This window comes from Leptopilina heterotoma, unplaced genomic scaffold (genome assembly GCF_015476425.1).
Source record: "Leptopilina heterotoma isolate Lh14 unplaced genomic scaffold, ASM1547642v1 Lhet_9, whole genome shotgun sequence".
Lineage (NCBI taxonomy): Eukaryota > Metazoa > Arthropoda > Insecta > Hymenoptera > Figitidae > Leptopilina > Leptopilina heterotoma.
The window spans coordinates 323,902-350,749 of record NW_025111193.1 but is presented as its reverse complement, the minus strand read 5'-3'; the positions used below and the strand labels follow the sequence as shown (position 1 = coordinate 350,749).

At 23.9% G+C, this 26,848-nt stretch overlaps 3 protein-coding genes across 6 annotated transcripts in view; 2 read left to right on the top strand and 1 right to left on the bottom strand.

Annotated features, from left to right (window-relative positions):
- Positions 1–566: 566 nt before the first annotated feature.
- LOC122511721 (putative fatty acyl-CoA reductase CG5065) lies at positions 567–18,438 on the top strand. Its single transcript, XM_043627152.1, has 9 exons — positions 567–724; positions 5,429–5,681; positions 11,733–11,896; positions 12,002–12,137; positions 12,486–12,685; positions 12,780–13,032; positions 16,617–16,807; positions 16,887–17,144; positions 18,027–18,438. Exons 2-9 carry the CDS (start codon positions 5,466–5,468, stop codon positions 18,160–18,162), a joined length of 1,554 nt encoding a protein of 517 aa, XP_043483087.1. The 5' UTR covers positions 567–724; positions 5,429–5,465; the 3' UTR covers positions 18,163–18,438.
- A 480-nt stretch (positions 18,439–18,918) lies between these two features.
- On the bottom strand, positions 18,919–21,398 carry LOC122511720 (40S ribosomal protein S3a). The gene is made up of 5 exons (XM_043627151.1): positions 21,241–21,398; positions 20,580–20,683; positions 19,932–20,254; positions 19,255–19,416; positions 18,919–19,119 (listed from the first exon to the last, which is right to left on the bottom strand). Exons 1-5 carry the CDS (start codon positions 21,300–21,302, stop codon positions 18,967–18,969), a joined length of 804 nt encoding a protein of 267 aa, XP_043483086.1. The 5' UTR covers positions 21,303–21,398; the 3' UTR covers positions 18,919–18,966.
- Positions 21,399–21,668: 270 nt separating this feature from the next.
- Positions 21,669–26,848, top strand: part of LOC122511719 (AF4/FMR2 family member lilli-like) — a 315,906-nt gene continuing 310,726 nt past the window's right edge. Inside the window, exon 1 of one of the 4 annotated variants that reach the window (XM_043627146.1) lies at positions 21,669–22,114. The gene's annotated coding sequence lies outside the window, so the exon portion shown is untranslated. Of the gene's footprint in view, positions 22,115–22,193; positions 22,904–22,931; positions 23,136–26,848 lie in introns of those variants that run through there. The other 3 variants (XM_043627145.1, XM_043627147.1, XM_043627148.1) reach the window with 3 other exon arrangements.

Below are 26,848 nucleotides of genomic sequence, written 5' to 3'. Positions count from 1 at the left end.
ATTATTGAATTTTATTAAAATTGTATTAAAAATAATTGATTTCTGCGAAGAAATGTGTGAAAATTAAAATTTTACGACATAGGTAAATTAAAAACTAAAATAAATAAGTAGAATAAATAAAAAAATAAATAAAAAAATGAATAAATGACGAAAATTAATAAATAAATGAAAAAAAATGTAAACAAAATTAATTTTATTAATTTTGTTAATTAAATTGTTAATCAATTTAGAAACTAAGCGATTATTGTCAAAACAATCAATTTCGATTAAAAATCAGAAACTGAGGCAATTTATATTATTTTGCTCGTAAAAATTCACAAAAAATCCCCACCGAACAATAATTAGTCTCTTAATAAATTTCGCCTATCTCTTTTAAGTACGACATTAAACACGCTCACCCATTGAAAGTGAAGTGAAGTCTTTGAAAGGCCGCTGGCGATTCCCCCGAATTTTTTGGGTCCGGAATAAACGACCATACGGTCCTGCATCGGTAAACCGATAAATGTCCGGTAGACGTTGGGCCATATAATGTCGGTCATGTTACCTCAGTCTGCAACGGACTCACCATCCGAACGTGTCGAGTTGAGCTAGCTGCAAATTATAGTGTTTAGCGCCTTTTTTTTTTTTTTTTGTTTTGTTTGAAAACCAAAACAATCGTGTACGGTCTTCTTGACGCGTCACGTTTTTTCGGCCAGTGTTCCAGGGAGGATCCAATATTCTCCTTGTAAGTGATTTTGCAAATTTAATTTATTTATTCATTTTCCATTTTTGAATTTTTCCCAAATATCGTGGAAGAACTTGAATCGGTCTCCTATTTAGTTCGAAAACTGCGCGCACGTGGAAAACCTGAAAAAGTTTATGTAATTAGTAACTATTCAATTTTACCAGTGTTCGTGATTATCGCAAAAAAAAAAATTTATAAACAATTTTTATTAGTGAATCAAAAAAAAAATTGTTTCTCCATTGTCATTGTTTGTTCATTATTTTAAGTATTTTAATTAGACTATAGAGTTTGATTGAGTTTTATAATCTAAATTATAAAATTTCCTTTCAATAAAAATTGTTTTCTAGTACAATTTTAACTCCAAAATAATTTTTTATTAATTCCTTATTTGTATTTTTAAATTATTCTTAATTCTTTTCCTATTTTTTTAATTAATTAATTCGTTATTCATTTTTCTAAATTATTCTTAGTCTTTTTAAATTTCTCTTAATTTTTTTTCTATTTTTTAAATTAATTAATTTCTAAATTATTCTTAATTCTTTTCTCCTTCTATTTTTTTAATTAATTAATTCTTCACTAGCCTTTCTTTATTATTCTTAATAATTCTTTTTATTTACAATTTTTTTAATTGTTATTTTCAATTTTTTATTGCTAAAAATATTGACAAACCAGGTCACTAGTTTTTTTTTTTTTTTTTTGCAAAAATAACTCTTTTGATTAAAAACTGAAATTGTTAAGAAAAATTAACCAAGAATGAAATTCTATATAGAAAAATTAATGTTCAATGTGCATTTTATTCTAATTTTGAAAAACGTTTCATTTCCTTTTGTTTGCGCAACAAAAGTCACTATTGTAAAATGATCGTATCATCAGAAGAAAATTATATGAATGCGTTTCAGAATAAAACGTTTGACTTTTACTCTCAAGAGTTATTAATATTCGTAATAAAAATTTTTTTCCCCAAGATTTGTCATTTCACTTTTAGAATTTTAATTCTTGAGTATTTTTCTAAAAGTCAATATTTCTAGTACAATTCCAACTGAAAAATATAATTAATCGTAATTCTTCTTTAAAATTGAATTTTGATTACGAAAAAATTATTAATTTTTCTTTTCAATATTTAATTACGTCTAAATTTTTAATTCAATTTTACATTTAAATAAATTCAGCAAAAATAGATTATTGAGACGAATAAAGTATTTTTCTTTTATAGACGAAATATTTTTTTGAAAAATAATTTCTAATTAGCTAATTGAATTTAATTTTCCAAATGTATTTTACGTTTGCCTGATTTTTCTTTGTTTTAACAAAAAAATCAATTTCTGAATTGATCAATTTTTTGAAAAGAGGGGAAGAAAAATATATTTTCTTCAGGAAAGTTTGTTCGGTTCTAATTTCTCAAAGTCAAGGATAGTGCGGTTGAGTCTACAATAATGACAGTAATCTTTTCGCGAGAGGAAAACATTGTTTTATTTCTATAATACGCGAACAAACATCAGGTCATAATAACGGAATAATCATTTTGATTTGAAGACGAAAAAAAAATTGTAGCGAATGACGGACTGAGAAATCTACAATTATAAGGGTGATTAGTTTCATTGTTGTCACTTTAGTTCAAAAAGAATATTTCGTCTTGAATAAAAAATATTTCATCTAAATAAAAAAATATTTTAAAAAGAATATTTCATTTAAATAAAAAAATATTTCAAAAAGAATATTTCGTCTAAATGAAAAATATTTCAATATTTTCCTTATTAATAATAGTTAGTAATTTACTAATAATTAAGAATTAATATTATTAATCAAAATGATAATGTGAAGAAACAAAATTACAAAAGCAAAAAAAAAAAAAAAAATTGGAATAAATTATGAAATTGTGCGACAAAAACAATAAATTTCAAGTACAAATTGTTTTTCTCTAAGTACATATGTACTTCCTTGACGCGAAAGTCATATTTGCCACACTTTTAGAAGGAATAATATTTCACAAAAAGTATGCAATTCCTTAATATTGCCAATCGTGCTTACTGCCAATTACCTCCAATCACGTGATTATATTTCACAGAAAATGCAATGCTGTTATAGGTGAAATACATATTCATGATTAAAACACGATTTCGCATGTGTGTCGAAAAATTTCGCTACATATTTTAAAATGCACCGGCGCCATTACTGTAATTAATTTTACTTTTTTAATTCTTGTCACTCTCGAATAATCTCATTTTATTGAAAATAGAGCCTGAAAAAAATTATTTTATTATTACCATAATTAATATTATTATTAATATTACTATTATTATTATTAATATTTATTACTTAGACCTTTTATTACAAAAATTAATTAAAAAAACGGTTTTAACAGAAAGTGATTATTATTATTATTATTATTATAAAAATTATTTAGTTCTTTTAAAATATTTAGTTCTTAAAAAAATAATTAAAAAACGGTTTTAATGCCAAAAAGCGATTATTTTTATTATTTAGGCTTTTCATTATAAATATTAATTAAGTAAACGGTTTTAAAAGAAAGCGATTATTTGTATTAAAATTATTTATTGTTTAGTTCTGTTATAGCAAAAAATATTTAATAAAAAAGCGAAAATGCGATTATTATTATTATTATTATTATTATTATTATTATTATTATTATTATCAGCATGAGAACGAAAACAATAAATCCCATTGTTGTAAATAATATTAACATAAATATCAAATAGTAAAAGTAATTAATAATTAATAGGAATTGCAAAAGTCTATATTTTTATAATTTTGATTTAGAAAGTCAGTGACTCTTCCCTATTCTAAAAATAAACTTCATTAGAAGTTAATTGACATGAGATTTATAACTGCATGTTACATAAATAATTCTCATTTTTTTTTATTTATATCTATTTTGGATTGGTAAGAACTCAATTACATTTAATTTTTTTTTCTAAAATTGAACGCTTTTCAAGAACAATTTTCAATGATTTTCAAATTAACTAGAAGAAAATTTATGCGTTAAAAAAGAAAACAATTTTACTCTACTTTTATAATGTTTACATAATCGTATTCATTTTAAGAATTTGCTCTTGAGTTTAAAACTGGTTTCTAGAAGAATTCCAAATTATGCTATTAATGGTCAATGTAAAGTCAATATTGTAAATATAATATCAAATGAAACGTGAATAGAATATTTTTAGCGTATTATTTAACAGGCAATTAACGTAAGAAAAGTTAGATATCAAATGATTGTTCAAAAATATAAACTGATATTGAAAATTGAAAATACATAATAATAATAATAATAATAATAATAATAATAATAATAATAATAATAATAATAATAATAGAAATAATAATAAAAATAGTAATAATAATATCAATAGAAATCGTAATGATAACAATAGAAAATTATCTAAATATTTATTTTCTAACAATTGTAACAAATCTGTATAATTATTAATTATATTATTCATAGTATGCACTATAAAGTAATAAAATTATATAATTGTATATAACAGTTTAATAATAATAATTCTGTAATGTTTTCGTATAAATATTTCATTATATTTTTCTTTCCGATTTTTTGTTCGCAATATAAATAAAAATATGAAAGGCAAAGATTATAAAAATACTATTTGTTGTGGTTCAAATGTTGCGTTTATGTATTATAATTGCAAACCTGTAATTATTTCCTAATGATCTTTCCAGTGATTATCATCTCTGTTTAGCGGCACTTTTTTTTTACCACGCTCAAAAACAGTTGTTTATTTCTTATTTTATATAATAATGTCATATTTGTAAATGTTATTGTAAATGTGATTCTCGTCATTTGAAAAAAAGAACAGTCAATAGAATTTAAATTTATAATCAAATTTCTCTTACAAAAGTCAAAGTATTTTAAAATTTTTTCCACACAAGTCTATATTATGCATATTTTGTTTTGCAACATTTTTCATATCGTCTTTTCTAAATGATTTGAATAATTTAATCAGCTAACCTTTTATACGAAAATTAATATCTCTTTTTAGAAATAAAAGGCGTTAGAATGGCGAGTCGAATTAAACAGAAAGGTTAAAATTTTACGTAATGTAAAAAAAAAATGTGTAAAAAAACGAAAAATAAAAATCAAATTCCTATTTGAATGAACTTTCTTCTTATCAATTGGATGAACACGAAGAGAATGTTAATTTAATTATTACTTTTTTATTTTTATTTCTGTTTATTTCTGTTACTTTCAGTTATTTCAGATTTCTATTTATTTCTGTTACTTTCAGTTATTTAAATTTCTATTTCTATTTATTTATGTTATTTTTGATTATTTTTATTTCTATTTCTATTATTTTCAATTATTTTTTTATTTCTACTTAGGTATTTCTGTCATTTTTAATTATTTTTATTTCTAACTTATTTCTATTATATTCATTTATTTTTTATTCCTATTTATTTATAATATTTTGTATTATTTTTATTTCTATTATTTCTGTTACATTTTTAATTATTTTTATTTCTATTTATCTCTATTATTTTTAATTATTTTCAATTATTTTTATTTCTATTATTTTCAATTAATTTTATTTCTACTTATTTAAAACTATTTTTAATTATTTTGATTTCCATTTAAATTACTTTTCCTATTTTTATATCTAATTTAAGACAGTAGATTGAAAATATCCCCCGTAAAAATTAAATTTAACTGACAATGTTACCTGTTTATTGCAGAAAATTAATCCAGATAAGCAATTTGCTTTGAAAAATCATGACGGAAGTGAAAATAGAGGAGTGGCCAGATAGAATAGCTGAGGTATTCAAAGGTCGTGAAATTTTGCTCACCGGTGGCACTGGATTTTTAGGAAAAGTCATAATTGAGAAATTTTTGCGATGCCTGCCAGAAATCGAACAAATTTATCTTCTCGTGAGGCCGAAGAAAGGAAAGGATCCCAAACATCGTCTCGATGACATATTTAATTCCGCTGTAAGAAAACAAAATTTCCTTTTAATTAATAATCCTTAATTAACACAAATTTAATCAAAAAACACTTTTTTTTAAATTAATAGTTAATAATTAATAATTCTTATTTATTAATTTTAAAAAAGTAGTTTAGTTAAAAAATATTCTTTTAAAATTAATAATTCTGAACTAACAAATTAATTAATATTATTGCATCAAATTTTTTTTCTCCGATAAAAATTCCATCGGTAAACATTTTTTTTTGTCTTTTGAAAAAATAGTTAAAAAAATATTTGAAAGAATATTTAACAAAATATTTAAAGGAATATTTAAAAAAATGTTTGAAAGAATGGTTAAAAAATCATTTGAAGAAATAATTATAAAAATGTTTTTAAAAATAGTTAAAAAAAATATTTGAAAAAAAGAAAACAATGAAAACGAAAACTAGAAATAAAAGCAATAAACAAATGTTAATTAACAAAAAAAAAAAAAAAAAACTAAGGCGAAGATGTTAAGAATAACGAATGATAAAATTCTGATCTCACAATATTACGAATTATTACAAAATCAACCTGCAAAAGTAAAAGTGTATTGCACGGAGAGAAAGTCTATACCTATACAACAAGATACATCGTTGCTTGTGTTCGGAAGCTGTATAATTGTGCAATGAGTCATTGGCGTGCAAACGTTTATTCTATTAGTTGCAAAGAATTTGCGTACGAATGATATTTGTTTAAACGAGGCCAAGAAAAAAAAGAAGGAAAAACCAAGTAAAAAAATAGTCTAAAATCAAACTAAATTAAGACCTGCGATTTTTCTACATTTTCTGTAATAAGCACTTTCAGAAATCAAATTTCCAGTCTAAACAAGAAAAAGCAAAACAAGATCTGACAATCTACTTTTTTAATTACTCGAGAATGTAATAACAGTCATTTCTGTTTTCTATTTTTAAAAAAAATTCGTTTCTTCATTTTTCACTATAAAAAATTCCTTTTTCGAAAATTGCTTTTTTATTTCTTTGACAAAAAAACAAAATAAATTATTAAGTACTATAAGTCAAAACGAAAAACATCAAATTCTTTGTATATATTTAAATATAAAATTACATTATTTACGATGATTTCGAAAATGAATTAAGAGAGTGTAAATTAAAAGTTCGCCATAAAAAAAAATGAAAAAAAGGGTGTGAATTAAGACCATAAATTGCATTTACAATTAAGGACAATATTCTAGAAATTATATAATATTGCTGAACTCAATTCCCCTGAATATTCGGAATTAAAAAGAAAAAAAACAAAAAAAAAATGCAGAGTCATGTCATTACTTGCAGGAATAATTTAAATCCAATAGTAAACCTAGTTCTCAAAGCAGGTTTTTAAATACTTTTTTCGTTTTATATTTTGCATGTCTGCGAATACAACACACATGCACACAATATAATGTTGAAAATTGAAGTTTGTTTTTGTGGGAAGTAAATTCGTCAGGGAAAGCGTCTTGGGCCTGGTTATAATATAACTACAGAAACAGAGTCAAGGCCTCGTTCAAACATATAACCGAACGAATATTATCGCATGGTGAAAGTATTATAAGTGAATATGTTATGTCACATAACTTGAACTGAACATTCTAACGCAATCAGACGTACATCACGTATGACGAGAGTTACGTCAACGAGGTTCAATAAAACAAGGCCAGGGTGCCGGATTTACTTCCAATTGATTATCCAAAAAAAGAAAATTCGAGTCAAGAGCAAAACTTACATAATTGTTTTATGCGACAATATCAGAAAAGTATTTAAAAATACGGACGTTACCGACCAACAATGAAAAATTATGGACCAATTTCTGAGAAAAATTTAATCAGTCTGAGTCAAATAAGAGAACATTTTACTTAAAAATATAAATAAAATTTTATCATAATTCTATAAAACATGAAGAAATCGAACACTCCGAGTCGAAGACTCGGAGTGATCTATATCTTCATGTTTTATAATAATTAAAAATGGCAAATTGATAAAATTATAATTTTATATTATAAGAATAATGTACTTCTTCAAAATTCTTTTCAACATTTCAATTCAATTATTATTTTTAAGAAATTTTTGAACTAGAATTCTTCTTTAAAGCAATTAATTTTCAAAAAAGTTCTTTGACAATTTTCAAATCCATTTCTTTACAATATTCAATTTTACGAATTTCAATTATTCGTAAATTCTTCCATTAAATATACATTAGAAAATAAAAACTTCCAATAATATAAAAAAAATTGAATTAAACTTTTTCAAAAAAATTAATTTAAAAATTCAATTATTTCTAAAAATTCACGCTATATTGCTTTTAATATTCAATTATTATTTAAAATATTAACTGAAATTCATTAAATTTTTTTATTAGAATTCAATTATTTAAACACAAAAATAAATAATTTATTGAATAATTGAATGTTTCTTAAAATTCAAATCTTATAAATAATTGTATTCTTTCGACGAATTTTAATAAAATTTTTAAAAATAATTAGATTTTTCGAGAAATTTAATTAAAATTATATTAAAAATAATTAAAATTCTATAATGAGTTTTATTATTTAAAATATTTATGAAAATAATTGAATTCCTAAAAAGCATTTTATTATTTATGAAAATAATTGAATCCCTGTAAAAATTTTATTATTTATGAAAATAATTGAATTATTGCGAAGAAATTTATAGAAAATTTGTAAATAATTTAATTTCTGTGAAATTTATATTATTTTACGAAAATAATTAAATGTTTGCCTAGAATTTTATTAAAATTTTTGAAAATAATTGAATTTTGGAGAAGAATATTATTTCTAAAAATAATTTAAATTTTGACGAGAATTTTTAAAAATTTTTGAACATAATCGAATTTTTGCGAAGAAATTTTGAAACTTTTGAAAATTATTAAATTTTTGCAATCATTTGTAATTTCTATAAAATTCTGCAAATTATATCGTACAATTTACGAACTTTTCTCCTTCAAATTACCGTTTTTTTTTTTTTAAACGGACTTTTACGGATTTGAAGTAAATTTACAAACCTTTACGGGATTCACGGACCTAGTTCTCTTCAAGTTGAAATCATTTTTAAAAATTGGTAATAACTTCGAAATGACTAATTGAAAATTGCCATTGACTCAATTTTAATCCAAATCCTTCTGCTACTTCTGTAAAAATAAATTTAAAATTCATATGTCATCACATTATCATAAAATGTTTTTAAAATCTTTTTTAGAATCGAATAAATTATCCTTAATCTTTTTAGATTTTGTTTTTATGATTTAAAATTTTGCACACACTGTGTCAATTTAAAGGATGTCGACGTGACTTTTATCGAAAAAAAAAATAACATTCAGAGGCCAACGACACGTATGAATCAAGCTGGGAATTCCTGCAACTCGAGGCAGAATGCAAAAAGACGAAAAGAAACAGACTGAATTCGTTACAATCATTAAAAAAAAGTGAATAAGAAATATTCACCCAAAAAACATTTCTTCGTTAAATTTAATTTGGAGAAAAAAAGAAAAATTGTTGCATTGTTTTTTTTACTAATTGCAATATTCGGCAAGAGAGAAATTCAAGGATACGAAAAGCTCATAACTGCGGTAAATTCAAGGCAAACATTTAAATTATTTGATTATGTGATAGAAAATAAGCTATACATAATAACGCGAATGGCAAGTTTGAAAAAAAAATTGATTACCGCGTTAAAGAAAAAAAAAAGTTAGAAAACTTTCTAAAATCAAAAACCGGAGATTATTGCTTTAGTTTATTATACAAAATGGGTCAAAGTCAAGTTATGAAACGTAAAATACATAGCAAAAGTGATCATTTTAAGAAGTTTGAATTTTTCTAATCGCGCAGTAAATTATTGCCAATTTACGGGAAATCGACTTTTTTTATTAACGCCATTTATGTATCTTGTTTCTGTATAATTAATTTAAATTTATTAAGTAATCTTATACTATTTACAAATGCAATAATTGTAATTAAGATGAAAATTTCAGAAAAATTAATTTTAATTTAAATAATGAATGAAATAATTATAAATAAAAATGAAAAAATAAGATAAAAACGAAATGTTACAACGAAATAAAACTCCAATGAGATGAAATAATTAATATAAAGCAATTAATAATTAAAATATAATTATAAACTAAAATAATGAAATAATCGATATTAAGTAAATAATAACCACGGTATTACAATAATCTGTTCGCAAATTGAAATTAGTTGTTTGTTTTATAGTTTCCTAACTTTCTAATGTTTTTCATTTAAAATTAATAAATATTGAAAATCATTGAATCCTTGTTAAGAAATTTATCAAAAAACTTTAAAATAATTGAATTTCTTGAAATAATTTTTTTATTTATGAATATAATTGAAAATAATTGAATTCTTGAGAGGAATTTAACTTATATTTTAAATAAATAAAAAGGTGAACAAAATTCTTTGTTTAATTTAATTATTTTCATAATTAATCAAATTTTTCATAGAAATTCAATTACTTTCAATTATTTAATTTTATAAAAAAGCTCGAAAGAATTCAATTATTAAAAAAAATGTAACAAACTAATTATTTTCAAAAATTAATGTATTGAAAATAATTGAATTCTAGGGAAGAATTTCATTAAAATTATTGAAAATTCTAATTAAATTTTTTTGAAGAATTTCTTTGAATTTTTTTCAAAATAATGGAGTTTTTCTAATAATTTTAATTGACAATTTTAAAAGTAATTGAATTTAATGAAGAATTTCTTTCTACTTTTTAAAATTATCGTGTTTTTTAACAATTGAAATTAAACATTTAATTATTGAATTTTATTTAACATTTTTAGAAAATGATTAAATTCTCAGAATTTTATAATAATTTTTTTCAAATAATTTAATTCTTTAAAGGAATTTTATTCAAATATTGAAAATAATTTAATTCTTTCGAAGAATAGATACCTACTGTTAAAGGTTTTGACAATAATTTAATTATTAAAAAAAAATTTCTTTCATTTTTTGAATATAATCGATTTTGTTAATAATTGTAATTAATAATTTTTCTTTTAAATTTTATTAAAAAATATTGTAGAAAATTAAATTTTTTAAACAATTTTATTAGAAAACTCTAAATAAAATAAATTATTAATTAATTTTATTAATTAAATTATTTTCAACAATTTCTTAAAGTTCCTTTGAAAATAATGTAGTTTTTAAATTTTTTTAATAATTTTAATTGAAAATTTTTTAAATAATTCAATTAAATAAAAAATGTTTACAACTTTTTAAAATAATCTTGTCTCTTAATAACTATAATTAAAATTTTGATTATTAAATTTTTTTAAAATTATATTGTAAATAATTGAATTGCTGAGAAGAATTTTATTATTTATAAAAGTAATTGAATTTCTGCGAAAGAATTTTATTAATTATAAAAATAATTGAATTCTTGCGAAGAATTTTAAATTGTTTATAAAAATTATTGAATCGCTTCGAAGAATTTATTAAAATTTTAGAAAATAATTGAATTGTTTCGAAAAGTGTTATTAAAAATTAATAAAAAAAAATTTAATTCTTTCATGAAATTTTATTAAAATTGTATTGAAAAGAATTGAATCCCTGTAAATAATTTTGACTATTTATAAAAGTAATTGAAGGTTGTTTCGAAGAATTTATTAAATTTAAAAAAATAATTGAATTCTTTCGAAATTAAAAAAAAATTGTTTAAATAATTGAATCCTTTTGTGAAATTTTCTTAAAATTGTATTGAAATAAAATAATTTAATTCCTGCAAAATATTTTACTATAATTTAAAAAAAATCATTGAATTCTTCCGATGTTTGTTTTTATTTATGAAAATAATTTAATTCTTGCGAGGAATTATAAAGTTTTGGAAAATAATGAACAATAATAATTAATTATGTAGGTACTTAATAAGTGAATTTTTTAAATTTTGAATCCGAAATTATTCATAAATTTAAGTTTATATTTGAAAATAAAAAATGTTGTAATTTGTATAATAATAAATTGAAATTGATTATTAGATGCTTACCAAATCCTTTATTTTTGTAGCTTTTTGAGAAAGTCAGAACGCAACGAGGAATTGAAGCTCTGAAGAAATCGGTGACAATAATTAGCGGTGACGTATCCCTGCCAGGATTGGGATTGTCAGCAGAGGACAGAAAACTGATATGTGAGAAAGTCAGCATTGTTTATCATGGAGCAGCCACAGTCAGGTGTTATAATCTCTGAAAAAAGAAACGAGATTTCTTTATTTCTCTTTAATGAATTATGAATTTAATTAAATATTAAAAACATTTTTTGTCTAAATTTTCAATTAGGTTTGACGAACTACTTAAAAGAGCAGTTTTGCTGAATACTCGTGGCACAAAACAAATGTTAGACTTGGCCAAAGAAATTAAAAATTTAGTTCTTTTCGCACACATTAGCACTGCCTATTGTCATCTCGAAGAGAAGGTATATTCTTTCCAAACAAAAAAAGTACCACCACGTAACTATTAAAAGTCCCTAAAGTTCTGAACGTTCAATTGAACGAAATTTTTTTATTTCTTCTTTAAATTCAAATTTTATTTCAACTAATATTGTGTTAAATATAGAAAAATATAAATTATAAAAATTCCAAGTACTTAATTTTGCATTTACTTTTTAAAAGTCCAGTAATTTTTGGAAAATAATTATATTGGCAAAAAATTTCGTTCATTCGAAAGTTTAGATTATGTCGGTTAATTAAAATTAATTGAAAATTAAATACTTTGACTTTTGCGCAAATTTTTGATTTAATTTCGATTTAATACATACCAAAAGCTTCTTGGAGAAAAATCATATCCTCCACCGTCGAATCCGCATAAAATTATAAAATGTGTCGAATGGATGGACGACGATGTCGTAGAGGCAATGACTGATAAAATTTTGGGAAATTTACCAAATACTTATGCGTTCACAAAAGCCTTGTCCGAAGGTCTCGTCGAAGAAGCCATGCCACACATTCCAGCAGTTATTTTGCGGTATGTTTGAATTTTTTCCCATTTCCCTGCAAAAAAAAAAAAACTATTATTTTATTATTTTTCAATTTTACGTACTATTATTTCTTTTTTGTAGACCAAGCATAGTGATTCCAGTTTGGAAGGAGCCAGTGCCAGGTTGGACGGACAATATTAATGGACCAACAGGACTTTTAATTGGTGCCGGAAAGGGCGTTATCAGAACAATGTATTGTAACGAAAATGGTTACGCTGATTATTTACCAGTCGACATTGCAGTTAATGCAATTTTAACAGCCTCTTGGAATTTTCTTTACTGCAAGGAACACGAGAAGAGAGTTTACAATCTCACCAGCAGCAGTGACTTCAAGGTGATGATGATTCTTTTTCTAAAACAGAAAATTTTTCGTCCACTGACAATATTTTCAAAAATAAGTAATTATTATGATAATTAATATAAGTATAATAATCTATATGATTTTTTAAAATATTTTCAATTAAAAATTAATGTATTTAAAATCATTGAATTCTTGCCCAGAATCTTATCAAAAAATTGTAAGAGAATAATTGAAATCTCGCGATGAATTTTATTAAAATTTTTAAAAATTCTAATTAAATTCTTTTGAAGAATAACTTTAAATTTTTTTAAAATAATGGAGTTTCTTTAATAATTTTAATTGAAAATTTGATTAATTGAATTTTATTAAAATTGTATTGACAGGGTGTCTAACAAGGATTAAGAAAAAAATTCCCTGAATTTTCCATGACTTTTTACTAATTTTATTTTTGCTTTCTTGCGACAAAAATATGGTAACTGACATATTTAACAATAAATTAATATCTAATGATAGAAACAAAACGATAATAAAAATTTTCTAAGTTTTGTTAAATTAAAAAAATTTTTTATTCACAAAAAATTTTAATTTTTGTATAAATTTTTAGAAATTTCCATGACTTTCAATGAAATTTTCTGCCATTCCCTGACTTTCCTGACCGTTAGACACTCTGATTGAAAATAATTGAATTCCTGACAAGAATTTTATTATTTATAAAAATAATTTAATTCTTGTGAAGAATTTTACTATTTATAAAAATAATTGAAATGATCGAAAAATTTATTATTTAGGAAAAATAGAATTGTTTTGAAGAATTTAAAAAAAATATTTAAAAATAATTAAAATTCTTTCGAGAAATTAAATTAAAGTTGTTTCGAAAATAATTTAATTTCTGTAAAGAATTTTATTACTTTTTGAAAATAATTGAATTCTTTCAATTCTTTTGACGAATATATTTAAAAATTTCATTGAAAGTAATTTAATTTTTATAAAATATTTTGATAATAATTGAATTATTTTTAGAGAATTTTAAATTCTTGTTGAAATTGAATTTTATGGAAATTTTTGAAAATAATTACAGGGTGGCCGCAAGATTGACTTTATCAATTTCCCTGACATTTTACTGACATAACAACGAATTTCCCTGACAAAAATTTTTTTGTTTAGAGCAAAAAATGTATTGCATGACCGTCTTAATTTCTTTAATTGCCCTGACAAAAAAATTTTTCCTGACATTTCCCTGACTTTACTGACAAAAAATTTTTTTCCTGACATTTCCCTGACTTTGCTGACAAAATATTTTTTTCCCTGACATTTCCCTGACTTTACTGACATGTGGCCACCCTGAATTAAATTCTTTCGTGTAATTTTATTTAAATTGGAGTAAAAATAATTTAATTCCCGAGAAGAATTTTATTACTTATGAAAATAATTTAATTCTTGCGAAGAATTTTACTATTTATAAAAATAATTTATAAAAATAATTGAATTTGTTCCGAAGAATTTATTAAAATTTTAGGAAATAAATTCATTTTATGTAAATATTTGAAAATAATTAAACTCTTTTGAGGAATTCTTTTAAAATTGTTTTGAAAAAATTGAATTTCTGCAAAGAATTTTACTTTTTATAAAAATAATTAAAATGATTGAAAAATTTATTACAATTTTAAGAAAAATTGAATTGTTTTGAAGAATTTGAAAGAAATATTTAAAAATAATTAAATTCTTTCGAGAAATTAAATTAAAGTTGTTTGGAAAATAATTTAATTTCTGTAAAGAATTTTATTACTTTTTGAAAATAATTAAATTCTTTCAATTCTTTTGACAAATATATTTAAAAACTTCATTGAAAGTAATTTAGTTTTCATATAGAATTTTTATAAAATATTTTGAGAATAATTGAATTATTTTTAGAGAATTTTAAATTCTTGTTAAAATTGACTTTTATTGAAATTTTTGAAAATAATTAAATTCTTTCGTGTAATTTTATTTAAATTGGATTAAAAAAAATTTAATTCCTGCAAAGAATTTTAGTATTTATAAAAATAATTGAATTCCCGAGAAGAATTTTATTACTTATGAAAATAATTTAATTCATACGAAGAATTTTACTATTTATAAAAATAATTTAATTGTTCCGAAGAATTTATTAAAATTTTAGGAAATAAATTCATTTTATGTAAATATTTGAAAATAATTAAATTCTTTTGAGGAATTCTATTAAAATTGTTTTGAAAAAATTGAATTTCTGCAAACAATTTTACTATTTATAAAAAAAATTGAAATGATCGAAAAATTTATTACAATTTTAGGAAAAATTGAATTGTTTTGAAGAATTTTAAAGAAATATTTAAAAATAATGAAATTCTTTCGAGAAATTCAATTAAAGTTGTTTCGAAAATAATTTAATTTCTGTAAAGAATTTTATTATTTTTTGAAAATAATTGAATTCTTTCAATTTTTTTTGACGAATTTATTTAAAAATTGCATTGAAAGTAATTTAATTTTCATATAGAATTTTTATAAAATATTTTGAGAATAATTGGAATTATTTTTAGAGAATTTTAAATTCTTGTTGAAATTGAATTTTGTGGAAATTTTTGAAAATAATTAAATTCTTTCGTGTAATTTTATTTAAATTGGATTAAAAAAAATTTAATTCCTGCAAAGAATTTTAGTATTTATAAAAATAATTGAATTCCCGAGAAGAATTTTATTACTTATGAAAATAATTTAATTCATACGAAGAATTTTACTATTTATAAAAATAATTTAATTGTTCCGAAGAATTTATTAAAATTTTAGGAAATAAATTCATTTTATGTAAATATTTGAAAATAATTAAATTCTTTTGAGGAATTCTATTAAAATTGTTTTGAAAAAATTGAATTTCTGCAAAGAATTTTACTATTTATAAAAAAAATTGAAATGATCGAAAAATTTATTACAATTTTAGGAAAAATTGAATTGTTTTGAAGAATTTTAAAGAAATATTTGAAAATAATGAAATTCTTTCGAGAAATTCAATTAAAGTTGTTTCGAAAATAATTTAATTTCTGTAAAGAATTTTATTATTTTTTGAAAATAATTGAATTCTTTCAATTTTTTTTGACGAATTTATTTAAAAATTGCATTGAAAGTAATTTAATTTTCATATAGAATTTTTATAAAATATTTTGAGAATAATTGGAATTATTTTTAGAGAATTTTAAATTCTTGTTGAAATTGAATTTTATGGAAATTTTTGAAAATAATTAAATTCTTTCGAGTAATTTTATTTAAATCGGATTAAAAATAATTTAATTCCAGCAAAGAATTTTACTATTTATAAAAATAATTGAATTCTTGCGAAGAATTTTACTATTTATAAAAATAATTAAATTCTTTCGTGAAATTTTATTAAAATGTTAGAAAATAATTGAATTCCTTTGTGAAATTTTATTAAAAATTATTGAATTCTTCCAAAGAATGTTATTATTTATATAAAAATAATTGAATTCTTGCGAAGAATTATATTAAAATTTTTGAAAATATAAACAATATTAATTGTTTTTGTACTTGATAAGTGAATTTTTAAAATTTTTTAACTTTTACTTGAATTGGTAAAAACTTGTTCGCAGGTGACCTGGGCGGAAATAATAGAACGAGGACGACGAGTTACGGAAAAAGTTCCTCTTAACGGCGTTGTCTGGTATCCTGGTGGTAGTATGAAAAAATCCCGTCTCATGCACAATATTTGTGTCCTCTTCTTTCACATGATTCCCGCCTACATAATCGATGCTCTCATATTTCTCGCCGGACACAAACCAATGTAAGTTTCAAAAAATATTCATTCGTTGTTTGATTTCATCGCTGAAAAATTAAACTAAACAAAAAGAAATTATTTACAGAATGTGTAGAGTACATCGACGAATTCAAAAGGGTTTTGAAGTCTTTGAATATTACGCCAATAATCAATGGGATTTTGTAAATACCAATATTACACAAATTAGGGATAAATTAAATCCACGTGAGAAGATAATGTACCAAATTCATGGCGATGATTTGGACCTGGATGCATATTTTGAAGCTTGCATAAGATCCGCGAGAGTTTTTATTCTCAATGAACCACTAGAAACACTGCCTGCTGCTCGTAGACATATGAAAGTGTAAGAAAATTAATTGCAACTTCTATTCAATTAATTAAAAATTTTTTTTAACTGAGAAGAAAAATTAATTGCAATTTCTTTTTAACTAATTAAAAATGTTATTTAGCTAAAAAGAAAATTGACTAAAAAGTTATTTAACTAAAAAATTAATTAACCAAAAATTTATTTAACTAAAAAGCTAATTAACTAAAAAGTTAATTAACAAAAAAGTCAATTAATAAAAAAGTTATTTGACTAAAGAGTCAATTAACTTTCTTCAGGAAATTTCAATTAATTAGCAACTTAATTAACAATTTTAATACAGTTCGAATTTCCTAATTTTAATATTTCTGAAATTTCAATTATTCGCTTTTATATTCGTGGGGTTTTTCAAAAATTTGTCCAAACCGGTCTGAACAGTGAGTATTTTACCGCTAGATTTAAAATAAACCAATCACAATGTCGATTGAGTTTAAATCTCGCGCTAAAATTCATTGCGGACAAATTTTTTATTGTTAACTATTTATTTATTTAAACTTTTTTTCAATCGAAGTTTAAAAAATAGGAATATTTAATTATTTCCTCTTTTTAATTTGTCTCTCATTGTAGACAAATTTTCTTCATGAAATGTTTATTTAATTAAAATTTTTCCAATCAAAGTTTAAAACGCAATTTTTTTCTACGTCTTTTATTGCGGATAAATGTTCTCCATTAAATGTTTATTTAATTAAACTTTTTTGAATTGAAGTTTAAAAAAAGATGAATATTTCATTATTTTCTTTCTCTTGTGTCTGATTGCGGCCAAATTTTCTTTATTTAATAATTAAAGTTTATAAAAATATGAATATTTAATTAATTTTCTCCTTTCAATTTCATGAGATTAATTTTTTTCTCTATTCACAGTATGTACTGGGTGGACGTTATAACAAAGATTCTCTTCTTCGTTCTGATTATTTACATGTTCGCCTGTTGGAGCGACAGTTTTCGACAACTATTAGCTCGAGGCTGGGAATTAGTCACTCGACAGCTGTCTTCTTAATTTATAATTAATTTTTTGTAGACCATAACTTATATTTTTGTACTCTTGACCAATTTTAACGGTCATTAAAAATCGACTGCAAAATATTTCGTAAAAAATATTAAACACAAAATTTAATCCTGTATGAAAAAAAAAAGATTTTGTATATTCAGCGAAATGTAACAACGTAAATGGTGGATAAAAATTGTTTTAAATTTTGGAAGAAGAAATAATTAGTTTGAAGAAAAAATATTTACTGTAAAGAAGAAATATTTACTTTGAAGTGAAAATATTTTTTGCAAAGAAAAGATTTATTTTAAAGAAAGAATATTTACTGCAAAGAAAAGATTTATTTTAAAAGAAAGAATATTTACTGCAAAGAAAAATTTACTTTAAAGAAAGAATATTTACTATAAAGAAAAAAAAATTACTTTAAAAAAATATATTTACTTAAATATGAAAGAAATGTAATTAGTTAATACGAAAATTGACACATACTGTACTTATTATTTTAAGAAAAAAAATTTAACACTTGAAAAAATCATCAATGTTCGAGAATTTAAATCTGTAATTGATAATAAAATTATATTCGATTTATTATCATTTTATCAAAGTTGAAAATTTCAATATAAAATAAAAATTGTTTTATGTAATTGTGTTTTTAAATATTTAGTTTTTTTTTTTTTTAAAGAAATGTGTACCACATACCGGAAAACTTCTTGAGTGTGAATTTGTTTTTTTGAGAAGGAATAAAATGAAAAGGAATTCGAGACATTGTTCACCGTTTCGTGGTTTTTATTTTTAAAAATTAGAAATAACACCACTTCAGACGGATTCTTGAACTGGTGGTTCGTATCCTTCCGGTCTATCAACTTTCGAGCCGGTCTCACCACCCTCGCCTCCTTTACTTCCACCTCCATCACCGTGCAATTCCAACAATTTGCTCAATTCGAAACGGGGCTTCTTTAATACCTTAACCTAATGAAAAAATAGGAAATTCAATTATTACAATCCAAAATTCTCGGTGACTGGTGCTTCAATTTTGTGAATTTAAAAAGTAATTGAATTACTTTATAAAAATAGAAAATAATGATTTTAACAATAATTACACACCTTACGAATGTACACATCATGTAGTGGGTAAATTCCCTGACAAGCCTTCTCGATGTCCTTGGCAATAGCATCGGGTAAGAGTTTACTGACGACGCCCTTGAGGTCACTCTTCGAAATGTCCTCGTTGATGATCTCTACCATCTTCTTGCGAATGTTACGCACCTATAATGATAAAAACAGGTTTAATCAAACTTCCAACTATATATTTTTGATTAAAAAATGAATAAGATTTTTAGTTTTTTTAACAAAATTGTCGCGACTGCAAATAACACTGTCACCATTTAATAATGACAGTGTGGTAAGAGAGTCCATTTACTCTACGCAAACTTAACTCCGCTGCGATATAAAAAATCACAGTAGATCAAAGTCTGCGTATTTTTTGTTTCAAACAAATAAACTCTTATTAATACATAAGTACAAAATTAAATTTGACGCGCTTCCAAGAAAAATTTATTTACTTTTATAATTTTTGGAGTAAAAATACAGAAAGAGAATCAATTACTATTAAAAAGTTCAAGACTTCTTCAAATAAAAAATAGTCAACAGAAACTGGTTTCAAATTTACATAATTAAAAAGAAAATTTCACTCAAAATAAATTATTTGCTTCTTCGACACATCTTTCTTGGGAGTGCGTCACAAATTTTTCAATAATTTGAAAAAAAATGAAAGTCTTTACCTGAGAATGTTGAGCGTAACACGTTTTCCTCGTGCTCTGTTGGTCTTTGTTCGTAAAACCGATGCAAAATACTCTCAAAAGGTATCCATCTGTGGTTTTAACATCAACGTGTGCCTCAATAAGAGTTTGCCATTTTTTCACCATTGACCGAAGTTTGTCAGTGGTAAGATCCATGCCGTGGAAGTTGGTCAAGACATTACGTCCTTGAACATCTTCGGCGATGAGTCTGAATTTTCTGAAAGACCTCTCGGCATCGTTGTCGCTTTGAAGATCGGCAAGTGAAACTTCAAACACTCTGAATTTCAGACCTTCGGAGGCGATCTCTGCAAAAGGACAAATTTATTTAGAACATTTCTAAGCTTAAGTTTTACTAAACATAAATTTTACGTAACATATTAAATGAATTCTGAAGGAAATGTCGCAAACGAAAGTTTAACACTACCATAAAAATTGGCAATGTAATGGTTTCGTTAAGCATTTTTCTCTTGCAACGTAAAACGCCACAGAAGTTTTGAGCCACAAAAGTGGAGCTGGAGTTGCATTATTTTATTATCAAACTTTTTTCCTTCAAATTTATGAAACGAACTAAAAGAAATTTTGACGAGAGAAATAAATAGAACATATTGATAAAAAAAATAGAAAACTTACTTGTTCCTTGAGTCCTGTTAACCAAAGTTTTACCGACCTGGCGGCTAGTAAACATCGATGGAGCCTTAACATCGTACCAATCTTTACGGGTGAATGGGTCGACACTATGAAAAAAAGAAAACAATTTTTATTAAAATACCCCAAAGCGAACAATTTTTTTAAAAAAATCAAGTCCCTCGAACTAAAGAACGGGACTTAAATGTTACTTCCGTGTATTTTTAGGTTAGGTTACACTTAAAAAAATACTCCAAATCGTAAAGCATACAAATTAAGCAAAACTTACTTACAGTAAATAGCAAATGTTATAAACTATCACTGAATTTAATAAACAATTTAAAAAAACTTCTAAATTTAAAAAAACATTAAAAATTTCAATGAATGAATGAATTAAATGAAAAATGTAAACACACTACTGAATGGAGCAAAATAAAAAACAGAAATTAACTGTAAAAATACAAGCATACTTTGTTTTACATTTGTTTTAAGCACAAAAAATACATAAAATAAGGAAAATATGAAAGGCATGGAAGATTTCAAGTGTCACACGCGTTCGGAAATCCACTGTAATCACATACATCGTCGAACACATCACGTAAAAAAAAACATTTTTTAAATTCAGCAAAATACAAAATAGAATGCACGATAAATATATTTTACTCACATCTTCTTTTTGACGCCTTTTTTGCCTCCTTTTGAAAGTCCCTTATTTTTACCCACCGCCATGTTTGCGGTTTACAACGGAAAGAAGTCTACGACGTGCACAGAAAGAAAAGGCGGAAGTGAAACGAAACTACCGCCACCTGGCAGCGACAATATCAAATATGATAATCACTGCGCATGCTCGTGCTACTTGCGCCTTTTTTAAACTTTGGAAAACATGACGAAACAAAAAACAATCAAAATTATTAATTTGAAAGTTTGATTCTTAAATTCAAAAGCTTAAATTAGAAATTGTAATATTTTAAGTTATCAATCTACTAAATATTTTGTTTTCTACTATTTTTCCATCTTTTTGGAATTTGAATAAGCGCGCCTTATTTCGAGCAATGAAAACTTCCATCAAGCATGCGCAGTTCACTTCAGAGTAGTTACATGTATTTACGCATTCGCAAGTATTGCAAGTATCGCAAGTATCACAAGTATTTTACGGATATAAACATGTAAATACCAGGTAAACACCGTAAACACATGATAAGAGTGACAATCAGAACGATAGTAAACAACCGGATTATTAACAGTAATCGTTTTTATCTAAACAGTTACATGTTTTTTTTAATAAATTTGTAACGAATATTGAAAACGTGACTCGAACCAATGTGAAGTTGCCTCGGAACGTGAATCGATATACATATCGTGTGCATATCGATATAAAAGGTGTTCAAGTCATTAACGGACGAGGTTGAAAAAAAGAGTTTTATTAATCAGACAAAAACAAGGAGAGTGGCTGTTCCAAATGATTAGAAAATCAGAGTGAAGGCAAAATCGCATGCGCGTGTGTGTGAGTGAAAAGCAGGAAGATGAAAAGAGAGATAGAGGTAAGTGTTAGTCAATAAGAGAATGGAATGATTGAGAGAGACAGATGTATAGATCGAATGGCGGGGGTTACTGTAGATGACACCTGTAGCTCGAGCTGATCAGTTTCGCCGCGACTGTCATCGTTGATACATTATTGTTTTGTATACAGATGTTCATTGCTTTATGTGACGTGCACGTGACAAATTATTGTATACTGAATCGTCATAAGTGCGACAGGTGGGTGTCTACTTATCGTGTTTATTGTCATTAGTTTTTATGGCTATTATATATTATTTACATTATCGTCTTATCCACAATCGTTCAACTTTTCCCTTATTCCCCCCACCCCTCTTCAATTTTGATTATACATGAAAGCTTTCCAGTTTTATCAGAAAAGAAACAACCGTTGATAATATTCCCAGTGAATAAGAATTAGCTTTTGGATTATTGCAGTTTATTCAAGTATTTATTTACTAGTTCCTCGAATTATGAACGTTAATATTAGCAAGTCTGGTAAAAGAATGTCAAATTGAAAATAGAACTTTCCTAGTGAAGGTTAATCCACCTACGCCATCTGTGTCAGTTTTTCGCGGACCGTTATTTTGAAAATTTTTAGCTCATCGTGTTATTGAATCACAGTGAACAATATATAGTGCAATATTTTTTCCCCTAAAAATTAATTGCGTGTTTCATGCTTATTACATATTGAAAGTTGAAACATTCGGGAGATGGAGTGTAGACGTGGAGCCGAACAGGTTTTATTCTTAAGATGAAGCATGGATTCTTACGTTCTTACTGAAAATAGAAAGGTAACTACTGTTCACGATCAGACTTTAAAAGAAGATAATTTCTTGAAGTGATTAACGCGCAATTAACTCTCTGAAGTTTTCATAAGGATTTTTGTGTTTATGAATTCAGTGTAAACAGAAAATCATAGGTTAAGTTTGTCAAAAGTGATGTGTTTTTTTGCAAAACGTCACAATGGGGATTTTTCAAAACAACAACAAAATATTGTAACAGTATGACAACAATATTCGAGAGGTATTTAAAAGAAGACAGTTTTTTTTCTCGTTCGGACAAATCATAGAAATAGAGTGTTACAAAATATTTCTAACTTTACCTTTGCATCAACATTTTTTTTTAGTTACATAGTTTAAAAACTTATAATCGATCGACCTAGAATGAGAAGTAATGATGAAATTATGATGCAATTATTATATACAGATAATTGCGGAATTCTTGAGGTTTTCAAGTTTGTTATTATTTTAATAACGTATTAATCTTTCCTTTGTTAAACTCCGTTTTCGTAACTTAACCCAAGATTATGAATTTCTATGAAATTTCCATTAGGATCTTAAAAGTCATTAACTTCTGTTTATTATTTCGCTTCAAAATATAACTTTTATATTCTTAATTTTTTACTAAAACAAATTCTCTACACAAAAATAATTTCTCATACTAATGATTATTTTTTGAATCATTAACCGAAAATGAGGTTAATTAGAATTTTTTCTATTGTTCTCGTTGTACTAAAAAAATACATAGATATTCTCGTTCATATTTTTATAATACTACAAATTTTGATATTTCTATTCTATTTAATTTTTTTAGTTTTTAATTGTTTTATTTAGTGAATTGTTCAGTATTTTTTTATTTTCATTATTATACAAACGCAAAGTTAGAAATATTTTGCTTCGTTTCAAGTGTTTTATTTTTGACAGAAATTAATGTTTCTTAATATTAAAATTATTCTTATTAATAATTTAAAAAGAAATTCTGAAAATAACTTCCTTGCTTAAACGGTTAATGGCGCTGTACACGAGTTGTCTTCTTGTTTTCATGTTACTTACATATATATCAACATCAGGATCGGATTATTGTTCAGTAGAGCCCAAGGCTGTAATTTGAGATAACGATTTCTAATAAATATGCTTATTTTATTCAAAAAGTAATAATATAATGTCAATAATATTCAATTTAAAGAATTGTCTCGATCAAAATTACAGTTGTTTCTGTCTTTTTTTCAAGTTTTTCTCAAACTTTGTTTGGGGAAAATAATATTTCAAAATGAGTGGAATAATTTCAAATTCAGTAAAATAATTACAAAGTGAAATAAATTACAAACTGATAAAAATATTTTCAAATCGAGTAAAATAATTACAAAGTTAGTAAAATATTTCCAAATCGAGTAAAATAATTTGAAATTGAGTAAAATAAGTACAAACTGAATAAAATAAATCCAATAAAATAATTTAAAATCGAGTAAAATATTTTTTTTTGTAAAATTTTCTCGAGTATTATTTTTGTCTATTTTTTGCATATGGAGATAATTTATTTCACGGACATTATCACGTGTGTGCTATTGCAGAGAAGGAATTGATTTTTTCTTTTTGAAATGTCGTTTATTAGATCTCGGTTTTCTCTGTCTGTCTCTGTTGTTGATTCGTTGAGGCCGTATCTTTAAAACAGTAAACGACTGCTCCTACCACCTTCGACCTGCTAATCGCTTAGAGACTTGGACGTTAGCGAGGCGACAGAAAATGCTCACTGCTTTTTAGCACAGTATGTCGATCATCAAGGCAATACTCTTTCGATTTATAGATCGTGATAAATGCATCAATCTTCAACATAATTCCTCTCAATATCCTGGTTTCATGCTAACGCTTTTACCACTATTAGTGCGACGTAAATATGACACACAAGTCCAGATATCTTCGAATTACAATATTATTATTTTTACAAGGTTGGAGTTTTATTCTAAAACTCTGCAAAGTCGAAGTGACAATTTAGTTCTCTCTCTCTCTTTTGATTTTTTCTTCTCCAATTTTTTCGTCATCGAATATTTTTAGTTACACTGAAAAAAATTATTTGATTCAAATAACTACCGATTACTTGACTATCAATTAAATATTTACTTGAATTTATTTATTTACTTAAACAAATGATATTTACTTGATTCAAATCATTTTTATTTGAGACAATTAAATGAGTTAGTTTATATTAACTTCGAATACTGAAATTATTGGTTGAAATACGATTTAATTGACTCAAATGCAAATTATTTGATTCAAAAGTAAATATTTAATTGATAATAGTCAAGTAATCGGTTATTTGAATCAAATTAATATTTTTTCAGTGTATCTTTTTTTAGTTAAGATTTATTTTTAGTTTGATAATTTTAATTTTCATAAATTTTGATATTTTAATTAGTATATATTCGGATAGAATTTGAAGAAGCATTTTTTATATTCCTTAGGTAGTAATGAATCTTTGACAATAGTGCATTATTTTCTTATCAAAGTGTATTGAATTATTATCACTCTCAATTATTATCGCTTGATTGCATTGATAACGGGATTTAATTTTAAACCTCGAAACATATTAAAAAGGCAGCTGAAAAAACATTGAGTATTGAAGGTTTTTTTTTAAATCGATTTTTAAGAAGGAAAAGAGACAATTTATTATTTTTGTCTTGTTTAATTAGGAATTTTCGAGTTTTATAGTGTGGAAATTATATAACAGTAGACAAATCTTTCAAATTTTATTTTTCAATACTAATAAGGCATTTAAACATGGCTGCCACAGAGCCTGGAAATCCTAGAAAACCTGGAAATATAGAATGGAATTTAAAAAAATTTCTGGAATTTCGCCTGTTTTTAAAGATTCTTAATAAAATTTTAATTTAAAATTATTATTCAATGATTTTCATAAATAATAACATTTTTTTTACAGATGAGATTCAATTATTTTCATGAATTCCTAATAAAACTCATCGCAGACTTTCAATTTTTTAAAATTTATTATGCAATTTTAATGGAATTCCTCAAAAAATGTAATTATTCTTAAAAATTTTATTAAAATTCTGCAAAGAAATTTAATTATTTAGAAAAACTTTTGCTACAATTTAAGTAGGTATTATTTTCAATACATTTTTTATTAAATTTTTTCAAAAAATTGAATTATTTTCATAAATAATGACATTCTTTGTAACAATAAAATTTTTTTACAAAATAATTTTCATAAAATTCTACGTAGAAATTTAATTAATTTCAAAAATTGGGCAAAATTGAATTATTTTCAATGTCTACTATTTCAATAAAATTTCACAAAAGAATTCAATTATTGAAAAATATATTTTAATAAAATTCGTCTCAGGAATTCAATTATTTCCAAAAGTATTCTAATTCTTCGCAGAAATCCAATTATGATAAAAAATTTACAAAAATTCTCGTCAAAATTTCAATTATCCATATAAAAAATAAAATTCCTCTGCAAAATTCAATTATTTTCAAAAATTATAATAAAATTCCTCTGTAAAATTCAATTATTTTTAATACAATTTTCATCAAATTTCTCAACAAATGAAACTATTCTTAAAAATTTTATTAAAATTTGTCAAGAAAATTAAATTATTTAGAAATTTTTTTGATAAAATTTTTTGTATGAAAATTCAATTTTAAGAAACATTTAATTATTTAATAAAATATTTTTTTTGGTAGGTAAATAATTGAATTCTCGTAGAATTTTCTAATTAAATATTGATTTAAAAATCAATTTCAGTTAAAATTTTAGATTATAATTGAATATTGAAAGCATTATAGCGTAAATTTTTAGAAATAATTGAATTTTCAAAAGGTTTCAAATTAAAATTTTTAAAAAATTGAATTCAATTATTTTCATAAATATTAAAAATCTTTGCAGAATTTCAATTCAATTTCAATTCAATTATTTTCAAAAGTAATCAAATTCTTTCC

Bases quoted from the DNA above. Each gene is read 5' to 3' on its own strand.
- LOC122511720 (XM_043627151.1), bottom strand. From the start codon at position 21,302: ATGGCGGTGGGTAAAAATAAGGGACTTTCAAAAGGAGGCAAAAAAGGC. The intron at 19,417-19,931 runs GTAAAGACTTTC...TTATCATTATAG, and splicing joins GTTACGCTCAACATTCTCAG to GTGCGTAACATTCGCAAGAA. The intron at 19,120-19,254 runs GTGTGTAATTAT...TTTTTTCATTAG, and splicing joins ATGATGTGTACATTCGTAAG to GTTAAGGTATTAAAGAAGCC.
- LOC122511721 (XM_043627152.1), top strand. From the start codon at position 5,466: ATGACGGAAGTGAAAATAGAGGAGTGGCCAGATAGAATAGCTGAGGTA. The intron at 11,897-12,001 runs GTGTTATAATCT...ATTTTCAATTAG, and splicing joins CATGGAGCAGCCACAGTCAG to GTTTGACGAACTACTTAAAA. The intron at 12,686-12,779 runs GTATGTTTGAAT...TCTTTTTTGTAG, and splicing joins ATTCCAGCAGTTATTTTGCG to ACCAAGCATAGTGATTCCAG.